The sequence below is a fragment of the Zootoca vivipara genome, chromosome 1, assembly GCF_963506605.1.
Source record: "Zootoca vivipara chromosome 1, rZooViv1.1, whole genome shotgun sequence".
NCBI lineage: Eukaryota > Metazoa > Chordata > Lepidosauria > Squamata > Lacertidae > Zootoca > Zootoca vivipara.
In genome coordinates, this window is record NC_083276.1 from 129,631,006 (window position 1) to 129,657,640 (window position 26,635).

General features: G+C 41.7%; 1 protein-coding gene across 5 annotated transcripts in view; it reads right to left on the reverse strand.

The window, feature by feature from the left end:
* Positions 1-502: 502 nt before the first annotated feature.
* ERBB4 (erb-b2 receptor tyrosine kinase 4) overlaps positions 503-26,635 on the reverse strand; it is an 818,250-nt gene continuing 792,117 nt past the window's right edge. For 3 of the 5 annotated variants that reach the window (XM_060282309.1, XM_060282293.1, XM_060282295.1), the window contains exons 26-28: positions 19,568-19,615; positions 16,453-16,750; positions 503-14,146 (exon numbers count right to left, since the gene is read on the reverse strand). In XM_060282309.1, coding sequence (XP_060138292.1) covers positions 13,701-14,146; positions 16,453-16,750; positions 19,568-19,615 — 792 coding nt within the window. In that variant the 3' untranslated portion in view covers positions 503-13,700. The remainder of the gene's footprint in view (positions 14,147-16,452; positions 16,751-19,567; positions 19,616-26,635) is intronic. The other 2 variants (XM_060282298.1, XM_060282304.1) reach the window with 1 other exon arrangement.

Here is a 26,635-nt window from a genome sequence, read left to right on the forward strand (position 1 = left end):
GTATGGGAAGCTGAGTGGAAGATGTCTAGGACTAGGGTAAAGGCAGGGCAGTCTTAAGCATATCGGGCACCCTGGCGCCGTGGTGCAATGACCGCTCCGGCGCTCCCCACCCCGCCCCGTTTCTCACTGCGCCACCCGGGCTTGCCTTAGAGCCGGCCCTGGGTAAAGGACAGGTGCAGTCCACCCCCATTCAAATTTGCAGGCTTTTGCTATTGCCTTTATAGAGATACCCAAACGCCCCCACTTTTAGTTGGCTACAGTGTTCAAAATCAATGTTTAATTCACGCATAGGCAAACTCCGGCCCTCCGGATGTTTGGGACTACAATTCCCATCATCCCCGAGCACTGGTCCTGTTAGCTAGGGATGATGAGAATTGTAGTCCCAAACATCTGGAGGGCTGGAGTTTGCCTATGCCTGGTTTAATTCAACCAGGGAATAACACACACACAAAAAGGCCACACGCACAAAGGACCATTTGTTTTGTATTTTATTGAATTTCATTTATATTAAATTAAAAATATATTTCTGACAGATTCATGTAACAAAAAAGCAGAACAGTTTTCAAATTGTTCAGCTGGGATGATCAGTGTGGGATGAAGCTAAAGCAGGTTGTAATCTACATTTGTCCTAACAAACAGATAAAAGTTTCCAAAGAACTTGGGAGGTAATACAGAAAAAGAACAATCCTAACCACACAAAGGAAGGAAAAAGAGACACTGGTTTCTCCCACAGCTTCCAAAAACAAAAGGAAAGGGAAATGATACTAAAATATATAGATAGCTAAATATTAACAAAAGTTAGTTATGTAATTTTTAACAGTGCATAATCCTTCATAGCTGAAAGATGAAAAAACTAAAGGTTAAAGTAACACCACACACAATTTGTCATATCCTACTGTGTAAGCAGGTGCAGGAGGTTGAACACACCACAATAGTGCTAACACAGAATCACACAGAATGTCAAAATGAGACCTCCAATCGAACCTGCAAGGAGAGAAACAAATAGGGGGCAAATGGGAGGGGGAAAGGAGAGGGGATGGAATCACAAGCCAATTACTTATATACAAATCAACCTTAAGATAATTATGTTCCAAGGAATGAGGCCCACAAAGGAAAATAAAAACTACATTATCCTTATTTACATATGCAACTAGCCATGTCTTTAACAAGCTATAAAAATACTATTCACATTTTCAAATTAACATACAGTAGTTTTGTTTTTAAATTTTTGTTTGAAAAAGGCAGCTAACTCTGAATGCATTGTGTCACATGAAATGAGGGTGCAAAATCCACAATACGTGGACGCATTGTGTCACTTTCCTGGAAGGTTTCCTGGAAGTTTACAAGGTGAAAATATTTTGTTCTTTGCATTTTTTTAACAGTTGTACTAGGAATCCAATGAAATAGCTAAACCCAGGATGTTCTCACAGCTCAATCCTAAGACATACTGCACTAGCAAATAATTTTGTTTAGGATCCAGCTTGGCCACAGTTCTGTCAACGAACAATGTTGCTACACTGGGAGAGGTTCTTAAGAGACTAGGATTCAAATTTTTGTCTGTGTGCACCATTCCTGTGTCCATCATTTAAAAACAGCAGAGCAAGTTTGGGACTAAATGAAGTTGACAAACTCACCACTTTTCTTTGTCAGAGTGTATTGGTTGTTAGAAACTGGTCCATAATTCAAGCTTTCTAAAAACCATGTGGCTAAAAGAATATTCTGAATATTCTGAAGAAGTATGCATGCACACGAAAGCTCATACCAATGACAAACTTAGTTGGTCTCCAAGGTGCTACTGGAAGGAATTTTTTTGTTTTGTTTTGAATAAGGGACTTTCAATGCTACCATGAACATGTTGTGTTTCTTGCATTTAACTAAATTTAGCTCCACTGAAACCAGTTGGACTAACAGTGCAATCTTAGGCACATTGTTGCAAAACTAAGCCCCACTGAGTTCGGTGGCGTTTACGAATAGGGAAGTGTGTATAGGATTGCAGCATTAATTGCCCCAAGTCTGAACTGGGTTAGGAAGCAGATTGTGAGGCATATTTATTTTAGAAAGGAAAGCGACTTCCATATTGAGTTTTATTCAAAAACAAATTAAAAGCTTTTTATTAATAAGGGAAAACATGTTAAACATGTTAGAAAATTTTTAAAAATGGGCTCCAATCTTAACAAGGAGTTCCAACCTAACAAAATACAGTACATTGCATGTACATAAAAATTACATGCATTCCATTTGGTTTAACCTTTCCCTTTTGTATCTGCTATGATGAACTTAAAGTTACTTTACAAACTAGGCGAGTTTACAGGGTAGCATGGCTTAGTCACTATAGAGCTAAACAACTGAATCACTCCCTTAGAATCATACAGTTGGAAGGGACCCTGAGGGTCATCTAGTCCAACCCCCAGCAATGCAGGAATAGGCAGCGGTCCCATATGGGGATCAGACCTGTGACCTTGGCGTCACCAGCACCACACTCTAACCAACTGTGTGTGTGTGTGGATCTGGTGGCCAGAACTAGAAAAGAGGGTGGGAAAAACCAACCTGCAGGTTCATTTTGGAAAAACACCCCTATTCTTTTTTTAAAAAACCCCTCAGAAAATCAGTATTTCAGCAGAGAAAAAGTTAAAGAGCAGACATAATGTACATTGTACTGGCTTTGAGCTTGACACTCAATTCTGTTAGGGCATCATACTTGGGTATATGTAAGTTTAATATCATTGGCAGTTGTGGCTAGCTCAGATGGGTTCAGAATGTGGCAGGCCATTGTGAACATGTAAATTGTTGCTGCTTGAACAGATTGAACCAGTTCCGTCCCTCCTGATCACGTCCATGTGTAGAACAGATACCCTGTCTGTATCCAAATGGCCAGTGATTTCAACTGGACTAGAAACTGTGTACAGCCAAGCAATTCTTTTAACTGGATTATGCATTTCCTGCTTCCAGGGGATCTTTTTTTTGTTTTTGTTTCCTTGCATTCAAAGTTAGCTTACCTTTGCACAGCTGCTCAGTTTAATTATCGACCCATTTAACAGCAGTACCGTTTTATGCTACATATTTCATAGTACCTCACTTCAAAATAACGGATTACATATCTACACTTATAAAATACCATTCACAGTTTGTTACTGTGGCTTTTGCCCCCAAAATGGTTTAGTCCGCCGAGTGCTTATGTAATGCAAGCTGACTTTCATGCCAGTGGAAAGGAATTGTTTTCAAACAATGGTTATTAACATAATCCAAACAAAGGTGCTTTTCCCTTGTGAGTAGCTCAAAGGTGCATTTAAAGTAGCCCACCTTTCAGTGCATCCTGTCACCCTGGATAGTACCTATTCAAATTTTGTTGTAAGGTTAGCCTTCCCTGTAAGTTAGCAAAAGGCTTGCTGTATCACCCTGATTTTCTTCTCTCTTTTCATTGACTTTCTGTTCCAGTCAGTTGCTAGGGCTAATGTTATTCATTTGCTGTGAATCCATGCCCATGAAAGCTGGTGTTTGACAAAGGACTCAGATTTGCAAGACTTTTACAGTTTGTTTGTTTTTAAAAAAGCAAAGCATGTTTCTGCTTATCACACTGGAAATTAATTTGAAAACTAGCAAGTTATGTCTGCACAAGAAGGAAGTTGTTTCCAGTGAGCATCAGTACTGAATGCTGTATGGCTATTTGTTCACACTTCATGGTCCCTACTCCTGTTCTCCTAAAAACCTCTTAACAACCCGCAGTTACTAATACCTATCCTACAGCTTCTACCAACACAACTAGTGCAAAAGCAAAAACAACAAGAACACCCTATGTAGCTGCTTCAGCATAATGCATGCAATTGATTATTTCTATGCAAAAAAAGAAAACTTGCATAAACATTATTGATCTTCTCAATACGTACTGAGTGCTGAAGTCCATCTTTCTTGGTGGAGACTTTGATGCAAAGTATGAGCATCCTTTGCTATATGCCTTCAGAGGCTAAGGAAACTCACAACTTAAGATATGGTTCAGAAAAGAACTTACCTTTGTGCTCAGTGTAAATAGATCTGACATAAGTGTCTAACACAGGTACCATCGAAATCAATGGGTTGTTCCCTGCTAAATTTCAGCTGGTTTGCATCAAGCCCCCAGGTGATTAAAGTCAAAGATGTGCATAAGCACATTTTCTGAAGTGGCAGGCTATGTGCGCACACAATGATTACAACATTGTGTAACATGCTACCGCAACAAGATCAATAATAATTACAGCTAACTGTATAATCACTCTGTGAATATGGGAGTGAAATGGCACTGTTTGTGCTGTAGGGAATTACTTCACAAGGGAACAAGAAAATTGAAATCTGTCCCTTGCTTGTTTTTAAGTGCAAACACTGAAGGAAGGAAAAGATACAAATTTGCCTGCTGCATTCTGAAGTGCTGGTGTCTCTGGCCATGGAATATCCTTGGTTTACATTTGTCCCTAATTTCAACTGAGTCATGTAAAGAAATAGCATCCAAAGAAACAACTCCAACATCATTTTATTTTTCTACAACTATGTTCCTAAAGGGCTTGAAACCTGAACTCAAGGCAAGGTCAAATTACCGTATTTTCCCATGTATGAGCATGGGGTTTTTTTAACAAAAAAAATAGGTTTAAAATTGGGGCCCGTCTTATACACAGGTAGTGCTGAGGGGTGTTTTCCTAATTTGGAGTCCCCAAAAATAGGGGGCAACTTATACATGGGGGCATCTTATACACGGGAAAATACAGTAACTTAATTTAATTAACACAGACACCCTTACAGACTTAATTGGTCACTCTGACTTCCTTAGGAATGCTAGGGAATGCAGATCTGTGAAGATTCTAGGAGCCGCTAAAAACATTCTCACCAAACTGTAATGCCCAGGATTCACTGAGGGAAACCATGCCATATATATATATGGATATTTGTTAATATGGGCTATTTAGCCTAGATCTATGAGAACACTTAATCTAGTTCCTTTTATTCTTGGTCTTAGTACTTGTGCTTACTAGAGAACTTTGTACGGTTCAACAGCCCATAAAGTTGGGACAGTATTATACATCCCATTTACCTGTTCTAATGATACCTTTAACAGTACCTCACATACTATGGGGCCAGCACAGCTACAACATCCTAAACACACAGGCTTGCCAGTACCAACCATTTTCAGTGTATTACGATGCCTTGTAAAATTAATGCCTATTATAGAAACACAGTGATTTCTTGCCTGCATTCGTTTTGCTTTGCTCAATACTCAACATTAGCAGCACTGGGAAGTCGGAGTTTAAGTGAAAATGAGCGAAATATAAGGGGCATTGTTTTGAAAGCAAAGAGGAACAGGGAAACCATAGAACTAATTTTCCCATTCCAATATGGAGAAAATTATAAAGTTCCAAAGATGGGATTGAAAGCATCACACACATGAAGTAAACTTTGGGAATCCAAATCTACCTTCCTGTCTGCTTGCACAATAACTCTACAGCTCTAGTAGAAAGAAATTTCTTCCCCTCTGCCCTCCTCCATGTCTTCTGAACATTTAAAGGTATGCCTGAAGAAGGCTACACAGAAAAGTCTTAAATGTAAATATAATTAAACAACACCAAATAAAGAGATACTTATGAAAGCTAAGGCACAAGGAAAACTACAACTAAAAATGTTCAGACAAGACGACTCTGCCTTTCCCCATTCCTTGAGTGGGCAGAATATTCCTCACTTCTGTTGTTTTTAACTGAGAATGTTGGAGCAATAAAGGTGATTTCTTTAAACAAATCAGCTGCTGGAAGCATGCAGCACTTTCAGCTTCAGTTTTGGCTTCTGGTTTTAGCGAATACTTTGAAAATGTAACTCGCAGTATTTCCTTTGGGCTCTGAGCCCAAATAACAGCTGACAAGAAACTCGCATCGCACCTCTGTAAAGGGCAATATAAGGCAATGTATAATAATTTAGAGCGAAAAAGCTCGCGCCCTTGGAGCGTGTGCCTTTCAAGAGAGGTAACATTTCCCACGGTACCCAGAGTTCAAGCCCCTTTATCTTCAAGTCGTGACTGCTGTGTGTTTTGGCTGGTTTGCTGTGTCCCTGCTTGAAGCAAATGTCAATTATTTTCCTCCTTTGTCACTTCTGGAAGTTTCCTCAGTGATATAAACTACAGGAAGGCTATGGCAGGGTATTGCCTAACTTCTATAACTTTCCCACAAATTGTGCAATATCGATACCTGTGTGATTTCCACTGTGGCAGGGTATATTTTCTTTAATCTACAGGATGCAAAGCAGTTAGCAGTGCTAACTACAGGGCTCTTCAACACAAACAGAAGGACGTCTAGCCTGAGGACATAGTTCTCACAGCCGAGCTGCTACCGCTGAGAAGATGAGGCTGGAAGCTTTATTTATCCTGTTGTCTTTCTTAGCAACATGATCCCAATGAAATCACGCTACTCACAGGCTTTTTTTTTGCATTTAAAGGGAGACATGCTGGTTATTAAAGAATAGTTTTTTTAAAGGTGGTGAGATGAAGATTAAACTGCACTAAGAATTCAGTTTGGTCTACTGGAACAGATCAGAGCCCATCATTTCATGCAGTTTCCCAAAGAATGTTCCCTAAGAATGCTTTGCCAAAGGCTGGACACGGCAGAAGCAAGCTGGGCGGAAGTGAAAGTTGCCTGACCCTCTGGCGATGGCGTAAGGACAAGCGTGTGTTTACTAACCTAGAGAAAGGAAGATATCTCTACCAAGCAAAAACAGAAAAAATAAATGCTTCCAGCTAGTTTAAAGGTTGCTTCTCCTTTTGCAGGAAGGAGAATCAGTCTGGTTGCTTAGGTAATGGCACATAAGCAGGTAGCTATTTGGTACATTCAAAGTTTTAAAATATAGTGGTACCTCGACCTGCGAATGTTTCGAGTTACGAACAGAGTTCCGTCCTCCATTTTGGATGCGGTTTAGATAGGATTTTTCCAACTGACGTTTTTTTAATTAAAAAAATCCCCATTGGCTTCGACTTACGATTTTTTCGACTTACGGAGGTCCGTTCGGAACGGATTAAATTCGTAAGTTGAGATACCACTGTATAACCTTGGTGTACATGTGAGAAGAAGAGTCTGGACTAGGGATGAGGGAGACACTTGATCCAGGAAGCACTGAAAACCGAATCAATTTGTAAATTTGTATTTTGGAAACAATATGCAAAGCAAACACAGCTATCCTTCAAAACTGTACTGAATTCAAGTTTTGTGATGCAGTTTCCAACCAACCATTGTTTACATATTTTAAGGGGAAGTGTAAATAAAAATGAAAATATTGAGGGAAAATAACATGCAGAAATGATTGTATTATGGAAAAGTGCTTTAGAAATATGTACATTAGTCAAAACTGCACAACAAGACATAACTCACCTACTATGGAACTGCCCAGTAATGCAATTTTTTTGGAATGAAGTGCAGGGGCTAGAATTTATCTGGTTCTGTACAAATCCCTCTTAACAGGCAACTCCACCACTGCAGTTGGCTGCATACCTGCCAGGAGGGGATTGTCAAAATCACAAGAAGGATGGCTCCACTGAGCCATGCTGTCATCAAAATAAATATTGGAACTATCTGGAATACACCAAGCACAGCAACCTGGATACAGGACCTCCTGCAACCAGCATCCCATGAGAAAATGCTGCTCTACAAACTACATGAAAGTTCAAGCTTCCAAGAGATTTTGAGTGCATTTCTGGAACTCTTCGCCAAATAATATCTGCATTTAGATGTGATAGGAGGCACACTGCAGCAATGGGAATTTCCCCAAGTTAATGAATGTTAATCTAGGACTACAGCAGAACATTGACACACATTCATCTGAGCGCGGAAACCTAGACACACTGTAGCACAAATAACTGAGTGCCAGAGATGATAATACTGTAGCTAGACAAAAAAAGATGAAGAGGCCATGAGCTCAAAGAGAGGGAGCAAAACGGGGCGGGGGGGGGCGACGACTACTAAAGGGTTATACCATTTTATTGTAATAATGTGAAAAGCCCAATAAACCATGGATAAAAAAGGGAAATGCTCTGAAATAATGAATTTTCATAAGGATTTTTTTTAAAAAAAAATTAAAATCACAGATTGCTGCAAAATGTGGAGAACAATTTAAGGCTGGAAACATGGACAACTGAGAAGCTTATTTGGGTTACCTGAAATATATATGAAATTCACAAATCCTTCCATTCATAGTCTGGGCTGAGGCCATGGCATGGAGGAAGGAGTTTTCCTTTCTGTCAGTTCCCAAAAGCCTGTACAGTTTTACTGTTGAACAAACTGGCATTAGGTGAATAATTGCAATCCCTTTTTTCATGCCACCACCTGGATAGGCCCAACCCTGTTATTTCCAAAAACTTTAAAGTGGGGCAGGAGAGGAGCCACCCAGGTGTTGTGGGACTTCAGCTCCCATCGACCTCATCCTGTGTGGCCAGTGGTCAGAGATGATGGGAGTCGCAGTCCAGCAACACCTGGAAAGCCACCTCTGCTTCAAATAGATAGAAATGGACCTGCATCCAGGCACCTCTGGAATAAGAGACAGATTCACAGCCTGGATTTCATCTCACACAATCAAACTGACTTTTCCCAGAATTAAAAGTTAATATGCTCCATCAATTCATATTTTGAGAGAAGGTACTGCTTTGGGGGGACAAACTATTTACATTTTCTTTTACTCTGCGGGATTGTTTTCTTTATGCAGTACTTATCTTGAATTGCCAAAAGCCTTCAAAAGCCCCACACATAAACAGGTTTCCATCTTTGGTTAGCGATAGGATGCTAAGATGCTTTGATGAATTTCTCTCCCCTGCCTCCCCCCATTCTATTCAAGTGCACAGGGAGGTCCTCAATTGCACAGGCTTTTACTCCTTATAGGAAGCAAATATATATTGCCATTTTGCTTGTAAAGGCTTTTTACATATGGGGAGAGCAGGATTGAATGCTATCCCTTGAATTTCTGGAGAGCTTTCCATTTACGTTCGTTGAGGCAGCTCAGTCCTATTGGACTTTAGGTTCTCAATAACATACGCTCTGTCAACTATAAGCAAACACACTAACCTGCTGAGGATTCCTGAACCACCAGTTTTGAAACAAGTAATCTGGGGAACTGAAGTATTGCTAACTAACAGCGCATAGCTCTACATAGGATCCATTTGCAAAGGAGCCAAAACCAGCAGTTACCAGGAGAAGAGCTGCCCTGTATGCTCTTCGTTGTGAAATGGTCAGACATCTATCTGTCTGGAGACTTCTATATTTGAAGACCCATGGAAACCATCATAACTTTGCCTCAGTAATCCTATGGTATATATGGCTGTTGTGACGTGGGGACAATGGCTATACCAGTGAAATGTCCACTGATGGTAGAAAGAAAATGTTTCCTTTACACTTGCAGCATCTGTAGTGTCAAAGAATGTTCTGCTTTCATCTAGCAGGCTCCCTAAGAATGTAGGAACAACCCTACTTAGTAGGCCATCTTATTTCCAATGGTAGTAGAAGCCCATAAGTTGGATATGAAAATAACACTTTCTCCCTGTAGTCACCCCTGGGACAACACAACCGGTTTTCAGAAGCCTCTTAAAAGCCACTCTCTACCACCTCCCTAAAGGGGTAAACTAAAACTTCTGAAATCAGTGAGCAGCCAACACTCGGACACCAATTCTTTGTGTTCTGCACACACTGCCTTTCTGCTGTGACAAATGGGAATTTGGCCAGCACATCAAGAGAATAAACTTCACCAGGCCTGCACACATTTCTGTCCATTGTGCAATTGATTCCGGCACTAAACATTGTATTATGAATGTTTCCTTCCTTCTCACTGCAGTTTGACACATATTTTGAGTAACTAAACAATATTTTTTTAGAGGAACTGCGTAACTGGAAATAAGTTTCATGCCTACAGTAAGCACTCTTCTACCTGGCGATTAAATGCAGATACTTAAAATTAAGCATTTGCTGGAAGAACCCAAGTTTTGTACTGCTTTAGTGGAAGGAAGAAGAAAACTACTCTCACCAAAAAAAAAGTAATTTCCAATAACTGGGCAGACTAATACTTTACATGCAGAAATAAGGCCAATCCAATGTGAAGCCAGGTCTCACTCGGCTCCATCTTTAATGCAAAATAAACCTAAAAATATGCATTATAAGCTCAATGAGGCTCAGGTAGTAACTTAGTACAGAATTTGCTCAATTCTGGGCAGAGAGAGATTGAACTGGTTCAGGAAGTTCAAGAACCTGTAGTCTGAAAGACAGAGAAATATATTGGCTCGTTGATATGGAATGCACTTTTGAGAACCAGAAATCCCAGGGTTCCTGCCTACCAGCATCTCCTGTGCACAGACATAAGAGAGTCGACCGGGTGCAGCCACCAGAAGGAGGGCTAAGCCCCATCATGTTTACTGGGATCCCTATGGCAGTGGGAGCCATTCTTGCTGACAGAATATATGAGGGTGACCGGAATAACATGCTGGATCCCAGCGGCAGGGAACAGTAGCTAGAGGGCAGTTATCACTCATCTTTAAATATACATTCATGCCATGTCTGGCTATCATTATATACCAGGGGGCCAGAATAAACACAATAAACCCAAGCAAAGGAACCTCAAGAAGCAAAAGGTTCCATGGGTTTTCTCAAGACATGTCAAATGTGGATCACCAGTGCTTCTCAAAATGGCTTCACAATCTGAGTTTGCTACTTGGACCGTACCAAGAGGCCACTCTTGGGTGACCATGGGAAGTACAATGGCTTGTAGGATGATGCGCTTTCAAAATCTACCTTGGCCAGAGGATTGGGTGTGGGAAGAGCTCCCCGTGCCCTGGCTCCATGTTCTGGTTCTTCTCTGCTCAACTTGCCTGGGGCTTTGTGCTGATAGCTGCTGAGGCAGCAACACCTGTTCTGGACCCTGGATGTGACGGCAATGCAAGGAGTCCTGCCTTGGTCACTGAGAGCCTTTGGGGGTCACTCTGTTGGTGTTCAAGAGATAAGGTTAGTAAGGTAAAGGTAAAGGGACCCTGACAATGAGGTCCAGTCGTGACCGACTCTGGGGTTGCGGTGCTCATCTTGCAATATTGGCTGAGGGAGCCGGCGTACAGCTTCCAGGTCATGTGGCCAGCATGACAAAGCCGCTTCTGGTGAACCAGAGCAGCACACGGAAACGCCGTTTACCTTCCCGCTGTAGCGGTTCCTATTTATCTACTTGCATTTTGATGTGCTTTCGAACTGCTAGGTTGGCAGGAGCTGGGACCAAGCAACGGGAGCTCACCCCCTCACGGGGATTTGAACCACTGACATTCTGATCGGCAAAGCTCTAGGCTCTGTGGTTTAACCCACAGCGTCACCCGCGTCCCTGATAGGGTTAGTAGGGCAGTGCTAAACCATTTTTCAAAGGCTGAGACTTTTAGCATTCCCTTTCCCCCACACAGCTGTCTTGCCCCTTAAATTCCAGTCATAAATAAGTACTGTACTACCCGGTTGCTTGGTGACAGAGAGAGGCTGCAGCATCACAGAAACATACTTTATGAGCAAATGGTTACCTGTATGAAGTCAACTGCTGAAACTATGAGGTTTGCTCATTTAGCAGAATAAACCTGAAAGCTAGCTCTTGAAACATCCCCTAACATGCTCCTCTAAAATGCTGAAGGCACCCCTTGACTTCTTTTCAGTTTAAGAGGAAATGTGGAGTATTTTGACACAGCTCCCTGCCATTATTCGATGCGCTTGGTTTTAATCATTATTAAAGTGCATACAGCAAAATACTATTGCCTCTCCTGCAATTTCATTCAACATATAGTGAGCCTGCAATCCATTTTCCTGGGATTAAGCCCCATTGAAATCAATGGGGATTACTTCTGAGTAGACAGGCCTAGGATTGCACTGTAAGAATGAGGGTGATTCCCCCCCCCTTGCTCCTACTAGCTATTCTGTCTTCAGAGCTGTATAAATAAACTCGAGCTAAAAAAAAATCCAGTCGTGAAGGGAACAAACTAAAAAAAACACCATTTTTTTTAAAAAAATTAAAAACAGCATGTAAAAGCCAGTTGTGAATGAAGGTTCGTAGGGAAATTATTTACAGGTTTGACTGAGAATGTAATAGCCATGCACACCCCGAATTTCTAAAACCTTGCTTCGTGTTTCTTCTTTGTGCTAGGAGAGCAATAAATAAGCAGGCCTCACCACAGTCTTTGTTGGTTAGTCCAAGTCAGTCCAGTACATCTTCCTGCAATTTCCCCTGCCCTGTAATCCACTTTCCTTTCTGAGGCATCAAGGCTAGTTACTCCTTCAACAGTTTTCCTGTGAGCAGTTGTTGCATTGATGAGCAAAGTTCCAAAGACTTCACTTTGTTTCGGCATTTTCCACAGTCATCTTTTATATATATATCTATATCTATATATCATCGTCATAATAATTCATTTTACATTTTAAATTGTTTTATTTTGCTGGTCACTTCCATATTGCTTCATTCAGATTCCAGAATACAGTTCAGGGTGAGGACAAAAATTAAAATTAAAATTAAAACCGTAGCTTAAGTGCAAATGAATTTTCCAGTGATCTGCCATGTGCGTTTTACTCAGTCAGATTCTTCCTTATGGATTGAAGTCTCCCTCCTGACCCTGCCTCCTTGAGAAGCAGGTCACCCTTAAAACAAAAACAACCCCAAAACCATGAATTAAAACAACAACAACGATGAATTTTCTCCCTCTGTCCAGTCCTCGGTATTCTCTACTGCTTCCCAACTTTAGCTGATAAACCAGAAGAAACTGAGGAGAGAATAGCTACATTTTGTATTCAAGAAGTATAAAACATGAACAGGAGGCTCTGTGCATATAAATCTTGGTTGGTGGCGTGCCCTCAAAAAATGAGATGTTGTTGTTTTCCCTATAATTTTGGCATTTTTGTCCTGAAATCATTTTTGCTTTCAAAACATTTGTTCTCCTATTGACCTGTAGAAAACCGGTAGTGTCATGCACAGAAGCATGAAGAAGTTAGGTCTGTGCAGTTAGAAAACAGACCCCCAACTGCAGAAGTGGTGGAGAACGGGGGACTGGCCGGGGAGTCATGTGATCTTCAAAGTGATCCCTTGGACGGACGGATGGACATAGTGAACAAGATGGGAATGGCAAGCTGGGTTAGCCATTTTGTTTATGTGGTAGAATATAAAGTGTTAAAGAAAGAAGTTGGATTCTCAATCTCATTATGTCATCACTTGTGATATTAAAAAAAATGTCATTTCCTACCCTCTCTTTTCCCTCCCCCTGCCCAAAACGGCACTGCCCCCTCCAGAATTGCTCCAGTGGCTCTCAGCATTTGCTGCTGATAGAAGCTGGCACTGTTGTGACTTTCCCTGCAGCATCAAAGCTGAATCGCTATGCAGAGAACTAGTTGGACAGCAGGCAACAGCGCCACTGGCTTTTACTAGTATTCATTGGCTTGTCTGACCTCCTGGCCCTGTGGGTGCACAGAAAGTGAGAAATGCCAGCCTTTCTCTCTCTCGCCCTCCCTCCCCACTGCTTTGTTGATTCTTTACTTTTCTTTCTTCCCGGCTTCCTGGAACAAGTGCCTTTCCGTTTGCAGACATCCACCTGAAGGAAGAACTGGCAAGAAAAGGAGAAGAGAAGGTAAGAAGAAGGGACAGAAGAGAAGGGAGACGGAGACGGAGGAGAAAGGAGAGTGCTGGTATGTGGGTCCCCCATGACTTCCATGCTTTGGGGGTTACACCACTGTGTTTCGGTGTCTGTAGGGTGGAGGGGGCAGCATTGTGCCAGGCTTCAGGGAGAACTCTGAGAGGTATTCGGGGTTCTCTGCCACAATGGGCCGGATCCTTCCATTTTGTTTGTAAAAATATTTTGTGCTGTATTCCTGCAGGTAGTCCGGGTGCTGTAGGGTACTCCGTGGGGGCAGACTGTGATTCCAGTAACCTGGGTTGTCAAACGCCTTCCTGGGTTTCTCTGGCAATGGAAGCCCGTTTTTCTTCAGGTACTCTGCATTCTCGAAGGTGCTTGTGAAGGTGTTGAGGTACAGTGGCTCGTTCACATATTCATCCTCTGCTTTGGGTGGGCCGTTTTGGCCGTTGTGATATTCTGGGTTGTCCAGTGCTTGGAGATCACCATTTTTCCGCCGAGAGACAAATGGGTTCTCCTCCACAGGATTCAGGTGATCTAGAAATTATAAAACCCATATTAGCCAAAGAAACCGTTACTGTAGAAGCCACATCTGAATGGAACCTAATTTGAAACAAATTTGTTTTAATATTTCTATGTTGTCAAGCTGTGCCATAGTAGGAAGAAACAGATGAGCATTGTGCTGGTGAGTTGTTCCAAGTGGTTCAGTGGGCTGGAGCTTTCAGATTAATATGGATTAAAGCAATGGATTAATATGGAAATGTCGCTAATTCCTAGCTAGAGAGAGAGTTGTGTCTGGGTGGGGGGGATCTGTGGGCATCCATATTTTGGTTGTGCTGCTACTCCCATCAGCCCCATCCAGGATGCTCAATGGCCAGGGATGATGGGAGGTGTAGTCCAGTAACATCTGGGGGGCTACAGCTTTCCATTCCTAGATTAGAGCTTCTTGTGTACGGATCTATGTTCAACACCAGCTAGTCATACGATACAACATAAAATTGGCCTGTCGCTAACTCTTAGGTTGAAATAACCTTAGGATGAGACAAACTGTAGCTTATTACAAGTCAGTGAAAACAAACTGACAGGGATAAAGTTTTGTGTGATTTTATGATATCTATTTATCTACCTGAAAGAAAAGGCTATTGTTTATTAATCACTATCCTCCGATCTTTCTTCTCTAAGAGGATGTCTTTGGAGTAAAATTTACGCACCTTTACCTCTAACATCAGAAGCTTCTGCTTGTATGCACTCAGCCAGTCCCTTTCCATAAGGAGAGAACCCTGCTGCTGTAAAGTGGGGAGTCCTGGGATATTAACCTGCAAGGAGGCACCTGCATTTCTCACAGAGCTCAGCCCAAAGTACTCACAGCTGATTCGAACTTTTCCCGCAGTGCTGAAAATGTCTCCTGTTTACATCACTTATCCTCAGGGAAACAATAACCACCACTGCCATATAACGTTATCTAGCAGATTATGAAAGTGCCACTAGCACAATTAAAAAACAAACAACACCCTTACACATTACATGGGCCATAGAAAAATACAATAACTTCAAAGAACAAACCTGGCTAACTCCACTCTCAAATGTGAATATGTTGATTTAAACAGTGCATGAAATCCCAGATCAAAATGCAGGAGGCATGCAGGTGCTTAGCAAGGGAGGAAAGTCATTCTTCTACAACAACTCAGAATGCTTCATTTTAGAGAGAGAGAGATGGCTGAAAACTATCTGAATCAAGCTCTCTCCCCCAGGTTAGAGATGTTGCTGTAGCATTTTGGCTCAGGACATACGTGCACACTGGCTTTCCAGGTCTTTTTCACACAGTACACCTTACACAAGCCAAAAGCGTGTGGTCTGCAGAAACGAAAGTGTGAGGAGGAGTGCAATAGAACTGTGGAAACTCAGTGGGCTGTAAGTAGCATGGCTAGAAGGTTAACTACAGGGGTGAAGACAGGAGGGAGGAAGGACATCTGCAGTGAGAAAGTCTCAATATGCTCATCCGGTTATGTTCAAAAACGAAATCTCTTTTCGGCACCACGTTTTCTCCCTTTGCTTCTTTCACATCTGTCCCTGACTTTAATAGTGTCAATAATCTTTAAGATTGCTCTTTAGTAGTTTTTTCAATGTTTTCAGAGTGAAGAGGTATGATGGCAGAGTAGTTATAGACAGAGCAAATAGACTATAGCAGGTGTCAAGTAGGCACAGGTGAATCTCACACTTAATGGATTAAGCAAGTTAATAGTTCCAATTTTGATTGTTTACAATTCCAGATATTGAGGTTTGACCAGAGAAACTTGCATTCAAATCCCTGCATAGACATGAAGCTCACTGCATGATTTTGGATCAGTCGTGGGCGAGACTGGATCCTTAAAGATAACTTAATTTCTCATTGAAATATGATCTAAGTCACTGAAGTCTGAAGTTAAGCCCCACAGTGATTTTATCAGAAGTGGGTTCTTTTCTTTGGAGAAAAGCAATGAATTATCAGGAGTGTGTCACTTTTCTCTCTATATTTTATAGCCTTGTAAATCTGCAAAGGGTAACCTCCCTTTATTTATTACACTCTAAATTTTTCTAAATTTAACCTCTCCTTATCTTTTGCTAAGCTCACAATGTTATTGGGTAATTATCTCCTTTTCTTTGTGCAGCACAAATCCCTTTATTAGTATTGTCTTTGCCCTATAACTTATATTGAGGTGGTGCTCTTTAGAGAAAGAGTGGGCTTTAAACATTGAAAAGCCAAGCAGCTACGAGAAATTAGCCTTCAAAACCTTCAGATGCAAGGTTTTGGTCTTATTCCAAACCCAAAGCCTTATGACTGCTATCGCATGATAGATACATACCTGTTTTGGGCTTTTCTGGCATTGGAGTCATGTATCCATCTTCATCCAGCTCGTTTCTTGGCCCCCGTTCGGGTATAAAAACTGTTGGGTCAGCGCTGTACCTCTGAGTGATGCTGTCCTCCTGTGAAAGGCTAGCCACTTGCTTCCGCAAAGTGCCATTGCAGCAAGTATCATCGCAGATCTCGGCAGCACTTTGCATGATGGGAAGTTCTGGCGCTATGCTTGGCATGGCAGCTCGGTATGGCAAAGGAATTACTTGTTCGGTAGCCAAGGTGCCATCTCTGTAGATAAATTGGTTCTATAAGAAACACAGAACACGACATGAGAGACTCATAAACGATTGTGCTTGTGGGCTTTTGTGCACATAATAGTACATTTTATTTTCATTTATTTGTTGAACTTGGTATGTCCTTTCCATGTTTGCTTCCCTGGATTACAATTAGAATAGACCTCAAGTGTCACAGCACACATCTTCAGAAGAAAAAAAACCTTACAGAAGACCTATTAAAATTTTGCCAAAAATTCAAAAATGGAAGGCAAAATAGAAAATTCCAGGTTGATATTCTATTAAATTCCTTTTTAATGCAATCATTTAGAATTTTCTGATCCACACATGTCAGTACTCTCCCTTGAATAATAAATAATTTTTACCATTTCAAGTATCATCTCTCCTTGTTTGCATCATCATATTCCTACCAGTGCCTGGTTTAAGGAGTGGTTTTTTGAGTGTGTGAAAATACTGCAAGAAATTCTGCCACTTTTACCAAATTTATTTTCTTTTCCCTACAATTCTCAGATGTTTCTCCCTAGCAGAAACCTCCCAATTCACCCCCCCAAAAAATTCCTTTAGGTAAAACTCAATGACCATTTAGACAGGTACGTATCAGCATCACTCAGAAATTTTGCTTAGACAGTTCATATTGGCAGGAAATTCCACTTTTGCCACATAATTTTGCTTTAGGCAAAACACTGTGGAAACACTTCTGCTCCCAGGCCTAAACCTGTACTAAAAAAATATGCATTGTTTGCAGTACAGTGGGCTGTTTTTGTGATAGTACTCACTAGTGGGGAGTACTGGCGCCTCTTTTTTTGCTGCCCACGGCAGCCATTTTGTGCTGGTACCCAAAGCACTTTTTATGAGTACCAAGCCTCATTTTTTTCAACAAAAAAGCATTGCACCACAGTATCTAGTAAAGTAGTATACATAGTTGAATTATCTTTGTTCTTTCAGAAATAAACTTTATATGGATGTGGTTGAAATCTTTCATAAAAGGAAAGGGGGTAACTTTCTCCTTTCTCGTGGGCTTCTAGAGATTACTAATCAGTTACTCTTGCAGGAGTTACCTGCTCCTTTTGGAGCTCATCATCTCAAGAAATTATCATAAAATAACATTTTCTGATGATCTTACATTGTACTTCCTGTCATTTTGTGTGTAGCTTCACCACATACTTTAAGTCTATATAAAGAGATTGATTTCATATACAGTGGTACCTCTACGTACGAATTTAATGCGTTCCGAACGCACATTTGTAAGTCGAAAAAAATTGTAAGTCGAATCCCATAGGAATGCATTGGGAGAAAAAAATCGTAAGTCGAAGCAACCCTATCTAAAAATTCGTAAGTAGAAAAAATCCCATCTAAACCGCATCCAAGATGGCGGACGGAGCTCCCTTCGTAAGTAGAAACATTCGTAAGTAGAGTTATTTGTAAGTAGAGGTACCACTGTACAGCTGTGGCCTATATAGAGCCTTAGGTCTTGTAAGTTTGAGAGGTGTTCTTCCTTACTTACAGGTCATGGGGGTATTCCGAGAGGTGCTATTCCATTTAGCTTATATTTGTTACAAATAAGGGATGTTTGGGTTTTTTTGCAGAGGGGAGTTATTGGTGCTTGTCCATTATTTTGACCATATTTTGTTTAATGGGGTACTGTTTATTAGTATTATGTGTCCATTTCCCCCGGTGTTTGTTATATATTTTTCCTGTAACTGCTACAATGCCCTAATAAAGAACTTGGTACTAAACATGCACTGGTATTGAAATTCATACTTTTTTATTATCAATAACACAGGCTCTTGCCTCTCCATATGTTGAAGAGAGACTGAAAAAGAGAATCATCTAAACTAGCTACTGAAAACTGCATATCTTTCATTTCCAGCAGAAAACAAACATCTTAATACAGCAAATTTGAAACCAATTGGCATCTGTTATGTGTCACCTTCTTTTACTTATGAAGGGAGATTTTTCAAACTTCAGAGCTACTAATTATAAATTAAGACATGGGCACCTCTCCTTGGGGGCATTCCAGTATCTGATAACTGATCAGAATGGAGACGCACACAAACACACAGAGGGCGGGCACAGCCATTAGGCAGGGCAAGGCCTCTGTCTCAGGTGGCGCTAGTCCCTGAGGCAAGATCCCTGTGGGCACTTCACCTGCCCTGCTGCTTCCGCTGCCAGCACTGGTGCCCATTTCAGGTGAGATCTCACCAAAATCATGTGGAATCTTGCAGATCATGCGGTACCTCGTCTGAAATCGACACCAGGGCCAGCACCGCTTCTCTGCCGGCAGGGGTGGGTGGTGCAGAAAGTGCCAGCAGGGCAAGGTGGCACTTCCCATTTTGCCACAAGTGGTGCCACCTCTGCACACATCCCTAATTTAATGAGAAATGCAAGTAGCACATCCAAACTTACAGGGGTCTCTCCCCCCCCCCCCGCCCCCAGCAAGATGCTTTTAGGCTTGAGAGTGGATTCCTAATCTGTCTGTACTCCCTTGTTTCAAATCATTAACAATTTCTGGTTATCAGGAAAGCTGAGAATGTAACTGAATAATGAATTAGCAACACCTGACAGTAAGGTAAAATAGGGACTTATTCTGAAGCAGATATTAAACCCTGGTGATGTTTTATTTTGTAGAGTTCCAAGCTCTCGGTCGAATTTCCACTGAGATCAGAGGGACCACTCAGTACCTCAATAACATGGTAAGTTCTGGAACTAGAATTGAGGAAATGGGTGAGAGGCACGTGATGGAATTTAGGAAGAAAAGAGAAGGAATGAAATGTTTTTAAAAAGACAGACAAACCCCTAATCGATGAAGGTTGATGGGGAAATACTTACTCCTGACATAGGGGCGTAGGCAGGAGGAGGGCTGTGTCCAATTTCACTCTAATAGGAAAGAAAAATGGAATGACGGATATAGTAAGAGGTCGCATGAATGAAGTCACATGAGTGCCATGAATCAATGAAGAAAAAACATGCACATTGGTGAGAGTTACTCAAATCTCAGTCAAATTCAGCCCTCGATGCTCAAGGAAAACTCCCTAGGGAAGGGGACCCAAAAGCAGTTTTGTGTGAGCTCAAGGTCTGGAGGGTTTGGCTGGGAAATGGTTGAGAAAAGGCTGAAAAGATGGGAAGGAATTGCACAAAGGGTAGCAGACATGCAGCTTTTGTCCTCAAACCAAGAATGACAGGGAACGTCACCAACTATTGACCCACCTGATCTAAAAAGAAAGGGTTTGTTGCCCAACAATGAAAAAAAAGCAAGAACCGAAGTGGCAAATCTCTTATCTGGCAAATATTTATCAGACACACATGCAGAAGTATCCTAAGATAGGTTTTCAAATGGTAAAAATTAAAAGTGGTAATAGCCAGGGAATATGCAACCCGACTGCTTGATACTGTTTTCAGATTTTTCTTTCAGTAATTATTTTCAGGTGTGTGTGTGTGTGTGTGTGTGTGTGTGAGAGAGAGAGAGAGAGAGAGAGAGAGAGAGAGAGAGAGAGAGAGGGAGAGAGAGAGAGAGAGAGAGAGAGAGAACAAAACCACAGAACCAGAATATGTTTCCTAAGCAGCATTTAGAAAGTAAAATTATTCATGTAATGGAGTATGTGGCATGAGTCCATCTTGGTGGTCTCCCCACTCTTCTGCCATACAATTCTCTTCTACTTGAACCCTTTTTCAGGCTGGGGTTGAAATGCAAGTTGGTAGAGCATGGGACACTTAATCTCAGGGCTGTGGGTTCGAGTCCCACATTGGGCAAAAGAGTCCTGCATGACAGTGGATTGGATTAGATGACCCTCATGGTTACTTCCAACTCTACTATTCTATGTTTCGAGGGTCAAGAGGGCATTAAATGAAATTCTGTCGAACATCCATTCAGATGTAAAAGAATGGCCACTTTGTTTTCATTCATCACTTATTGATGTTCACCATCCTTCTAATAGTCTCTTCCTTTGTAATGATTTGATACTACTTCCATCTTTGTTCTGTACTACAGTAAACAGACTACAGGGCCAAACTCGGTGTGATGGTGGCCTCAAACAAGAAGGTAAGGTCAGTGGTAGAGTCTGGATTAAAAAGCAAAAATGATGCATGGATGAGAAGTGGGGATCCCCCTTCCCCGGTGTCTTATCTCTTCATTTTCTCACCCAAATATTCTTCTCAACCAAGATCATACACCCAAAGTTGACTTGTGTGTGCAGAAGGTCTCTCAAAATCCGCCATCCTACTTGTGGGCAAACAATTTGAGGAGGGTCATTCCACTCAATTTCTCTGGGGAGAGGAGACATTCCCCAAGAGTTTCTCAGAGTGAGATTTACTATTAGTAACAATAACACCAACCTACCTACCTCACAAACAGCAGTGCTGTGAGGATAAATGATTCTAGGTGCTGCATTGTAATGAATAATACTACCGGTATTATTTTAGAAAGAAGGCAGAGGGAAAAAAATCAGGATTATTGCTGTGGGTGCAGTTTTTCCAGACAAGCAGCAATTCCTGCTATGCATTGCTCAACAAGCAGCCTGCATAAACACTTATACACGTATCTGCATAAACACTTATACACCGTATCTGAAGAAGTGTGCATGCACACGAAAGCTCATACCAAAATAAAACTTAGTTGGTCTTTAAGGTGCTACTGAAGGAATTTTTTTTATTTTGCTTCGACTCAGACCAAAACGGCTACCTACCTGTAACTTATACACCTAGTGAGCTTCCTGACAGATCTGTGAAGTGCAGAGTTGTCTCAAGGAGGAGATTTTGTTTCATGAGTCTGCTAGCAGACCACCCTTTCTTAACAGTCCCAGGCAATAGGGTTGCATAATTAAGCAAGTAGTAGAATAATTAGGGTCATATTCTAATGACGTGACCCCCCCCCAAAAAAATGTCCTGTGGAGCTTCTCTTTAACCCTGGTATAAAGCCTTGATAAAGCTTGGCTGTGTGAGTCCTGCCAAACATGGTCCCTGCTCAGTTGGCTCAGTTCCACCTGGTTTGGGACAGACTCCAACTACAAAGATGGCTACTGATGGTGCCCAGGGTCCTTCATAGGTTTCAGGTCCTGGATAAGCTAAAACCAAGTAGTTTTGGCCCTGAGAACAGTTAACCCTCCTGCCAAATAGGGAAACATTTCCTTGCATTATTCATTTAAATAAATGACATATGGGGAGGGGGGAAATACTACATTTGTGAAATGCACTTGGAATACTTATGACTATGGTATATGGATGGTTTGTTTACTGTTCTCATGTGAGCTGCTTTGGGCATAATTTTGAAGAGCAGTAGGCAAATAAACTTCAGGACGATGATTTATAAGGTCTTTGCTTCTGTGGCTTCCTTGTGCACAGAACTACCATGTAATAACTCATTTAATAACTTTTAAACAATAGCATCGCTTTTTTCACAAAATTCATTCCCCCCCCCCAAAAAAAATTGTAGTCTCTATTCATAAAATAAATTGGAGGTTGACTTTCAAACTCGGATGACTGCTTCTTAAGAAAGGGGGAGAGAATATAGGGTACAAGCAAAGCAGTAATCTTCATTGAGAAACCTTCAGGAGTACTGTACAAGAAAATAGGCACAGATTAATGCATTTGGTGTGGTCAAAAACTGAGAACTTACTCAGACTTGCAGGAAGACAACATGGTGTAGTTTTCATGGGAAAATAACAGTCCAGAATGCCAAAAGGGGATTAGCTGCTTGAACATATAAGGGAGAAGTCTACCCTAGCAACCTTCTCCCTGACATGCTAACTTTCCACATGAAAGGAGGCTTTGACGCATAGATTCATGCTCCGACAACAACATAACGCACACTATGGAATTCAATACCATAAGGTGTAGTGCCAGACATCAACTAGGACATCTTTCAAGGGGGAATCGTGAAATCCATGGAGGACAAAGCCTTCAATGGTTACTACAACCTCTGGTGGCTCTATTACCTCCAGAGACAGACAGTTGCTGAGCTCATTGTGGAAAATGATGCTAGAGTAGAAGGCCTTTTTCTCCACCAGAACTTGTCACTTGCTCTTAATCCACCAGAGGCATTCTCAGGTGGCTCAGAGTTCTCTGTGGACTTCTTTCTTCAATGTTTGAATTGCCTTTCAGAAAGGTATCGCTACTAGTTGCATAAACCTTTTGAAAACATGATGATTTGTGGGGAAATACAGCAATGGTTCCCAGGCCAAATAAGAGCTGTGGGGAGGTTCTTCATTGGGGCTGCAGTGTTAACCAGTCTTCATCCTGGCTGTGCTCCCCACATCACTGCATAAAGGTGCCCCTGACCATCAGGTCCAGTCGCGGACGACTCTGGGGTTGCGGCACTCATCTCGCTCTATAGGCCGAGGGAGCCAGCATTTGTCCACAGAGAGCTTCATACTTGCTATTTAATGTTTAAAGAAGGTTCACACAACTGCAGGGGGCATATTCGCCATCACAATGTTTAGTCAGTGACCTGCCAAGCTCCAAAATTACAACAAGGAATACCGTAGAACCATTTTGATAAACGGTTTCCTTTTTCTCCTCTTACAAACAAAATACTAAGCAAGGAAAAAAACACTAATGGGTGCTTGAGCTGCTTCAGCTTTTGTGTGTGTGTGTGTGTGTGTGTGTGTGTGTGTGTGTGGTCATTAAAAGTGCCATGGTCACAATTCCAAAAAAAGAATGCCAGGAAACAGCTGAAGCACAGATTAAATGCAACATAATTGTTTCTTAAATGTCGTTAAATCGCTTCCTAATTACAATGCAATGCCATAATTTTGGAAGCCTTAAAAATACCTGTTTGTGCTTAAGATAAAAAAAACGAAACAAAAAGAAGACCAGATTCCCACCCCCGCTCCATCCGCCTTCTCTTGATTGTGAGCGTGCGTTCTGGAGGGAAAGGCAAATAATTTCTCACTAGCTAGAATAATATTATGTATTGGCAGGGGAAGGGTTGAGAGGCGCAACAGGTTGAACCAATATGCCAAGTTCTTGAATTACTACTATGCAATGCTTTTGACGGGCTAGGAAACAGAGGTGTGTGCTCACACAAAGGCTGGTAGGAAGTGGCACCCAGTTGCCATGCCACTGCTCCCATGTAGCAAAATCAGACACTGAAATCCAGGGGGTTATGATCAACCTTTAGCACTGTAAACCAACAAAGGATGGTGATACTAAATAGTAAAAAGAGAGCTTTGCCTGGGGCAGTGTGGGACAAGAGAATGATGGCTGGGCACTGAAGACACCTTGTTATGGCCACTGTGACAGCAGATGGTTAAGGGAGATCGGGTTTCGTAAGAGAAAAAAGGAATAACTGTGAAGCCGTTGCTAAATTCTCCTCCAATTCTGTTCCACCTGTCCAGTTCAGAAGCCAGAGTTTGCTTGCCCTCCCCCCACCCATAGTAACCTCATTGATCCTTTCCCCAGCTCTTGTATCATTTATAAAGTGCCTAAAATATTAAAGGCAAATGTAGCCATCTTAAAATCAAAGCAGGACCTTTGCTGGCAGGCTATTTTCTACCCGACATGACTACAAATTTTAGTTAATATAAACTTAAACTTAAAATTTAGCTGCCTTTCCATTCTACTGAAGGGGACTTCAGTGAAAGATGGGGAGTGAGTGTAAACAAGATGGGAGTGGGAATTGAGTGGCTGGGGGAAAATGTGTAGAGAGAAATATCTCATTCTCTGGATAGGTTATTTCCTGGTTCACACTGAGGAGCAAGGGAAAGAAACAAGGGCAGTCCATAGAACTCAACGGAGGACTGGGCACATTCGCATTAGCCCCCCCCCCAAAAAAAAACCCCAGCCAAAATTGGTGGGGGGTTGGGTGAGACCAAAACAGGCCAATAAGAACTGAGTACACTCAGTATGCACAGAACGTTGACTTTTGGGTGGGTAGGAGGAAAACCTGGGGAAGGGCGAATGTAATGGAGCACCGAGACAGAAACACGTCCCACTGCAATGTTTTATTAGAGAGGCCAACTTGCATCTTACCTACTTTGTTTTTCTGGGGTCCATAGCGTCCTACTACTGCACTCGTATCATCAAGTTATATGTTCCTTAAATATCACTATCAGCACCATTCATGATTCTAGTCCACAAAAGCTCATGGCGGAATAAATATGTTTGGAGGGATTACCCTGAGGAACATTGCTTCTTTGGTTGTTTACCATGCTGCTGTTAGATCCATAAACTCCAATAAGGTCCCCTCAGGAAGCTGCCTTCTCATACTGAGTCAAGCTGTTGAGGCTCAGTATTGTCAGGGAGCCAGCGTGGTGTAGTGGTTAAGAGCGTTAGACTCGTAATCTGGGGAACCGGGTTCGCGTCTCCGCTCCTCCACATGCAGCTGCTGGGTGACCTTGGGCTAGTCACACTTCTTTGAAGTCTCTCAGCCCCACCCACCTCACAGAGTGTTTGTTGTGGGGGAGGAAGGGAAAGGAGAATGTTAGCCGCTTTGAGACTCCTTCGGGTAGTGATAAAGCAGGATATCAAATCCAAACTCTTCTTCTCTACACAGACTGGCAGCAACCCTCCGGGGGGGGGGGTCTCTCCCACCCCTACCTGGAGATGTCTGGGAGTCAAGGTGGGCCCTTCATGCAAAGCATATGCTCTCCCATTGAGCCCCAGCCCTTCCCAGCACATGGCAAAGCTCCTAGAATTTGGATCTCAGTTACACCCAAGAACTACTGTTGGTTTTTGCCACAGGACAGCTTTTTGAGAAGCTGGAGCATATATTTGCCCAGGTCAGCAAGAGCTATTCTGAAATTTGTCGCTTGTAAAGATGGAAATCTGGTTAACCCAGCTGTATCTGTTTATAAAGCAAAATCAATGGCCCAGATTTTATACGGCACAGAGGTTTGGGGTACCTCAAAGGTTTCTGGTCTGGAACCCCCACAGAATTATTTTTAAGAGCCCTTTTAGGCCTTCCCAAAGATGCACAATCTGCCATGGTTAGGCTGGAAACTTGTATGTTGATCATAGAGAGCCAAATACGGTATATATATAAAAAAATCCTCTGCTACTGGTTCAGAGTTCAACAGATGGACAACACTAGGTTACCAAAAAAAAAATCCTGATTGAGCTCCCAAATGGATTACCCTTTAGAAACTGGGTATATCATGCTGCCCAACTGATGGGCAAATATAACCTCTCAGTGACCGAGCTCAAAGAACTTTCCCTACATTCCCAGAAAAATATTTTTAAACGGACCATAAGGACAGTGGTTACTAAAAACCACTTAAACTCGTACCTATCCACATGCACCCCATTCTATTTTAAACTTAGAGAGGCCCATGAACATAAGTTTTACTTCAATGAATTGACTTTTGTACAACTCTGGAAAGCTTTTACAGAGTTCTGATTAAATACAATAAACTCTGCTTATAGAGATGGGAGACATAGTGGCATATCAGTAAATGAATGTGTTTGTATTAGGGGATGCCCTGAATTAGAGGACCTTACGCTGTCCCTTATATAATGAAGCAAGAGAACGGTTTTTGACACCTATAATGACAAGGTCCCCTGGCCAGAATCCTTCTGACATGATTCTTTATCTCCTCGCAGACATAGATAAGTATGCGACCTGGCGTGTAGTACTTTTTGCAACTGCCGCCAGGAAAATTAGGAAAAAATATATAGCCGAGATAGCTATCAACTGTAAAGGAGATGAATTTATTTGAGCCCATCTACACCAAGCTCTATCTTCCTCACTAAACTTTGTACATAATTGTCTATTGTATTATTTAATATTACTTTTAATATATTAGTGGCCCCATGGTGATTTTAGCTTATAAATTTTATTGTCTAACGTTTCAATTTGTATATTAAGGAGTTTCTATAGCTTTGTGCAGATTAGGTCATGTTTTGACAAAGCAAATATTTTAAGTTCGTGTATCATTCTAGTATATATATTATTTTATAGCCTTT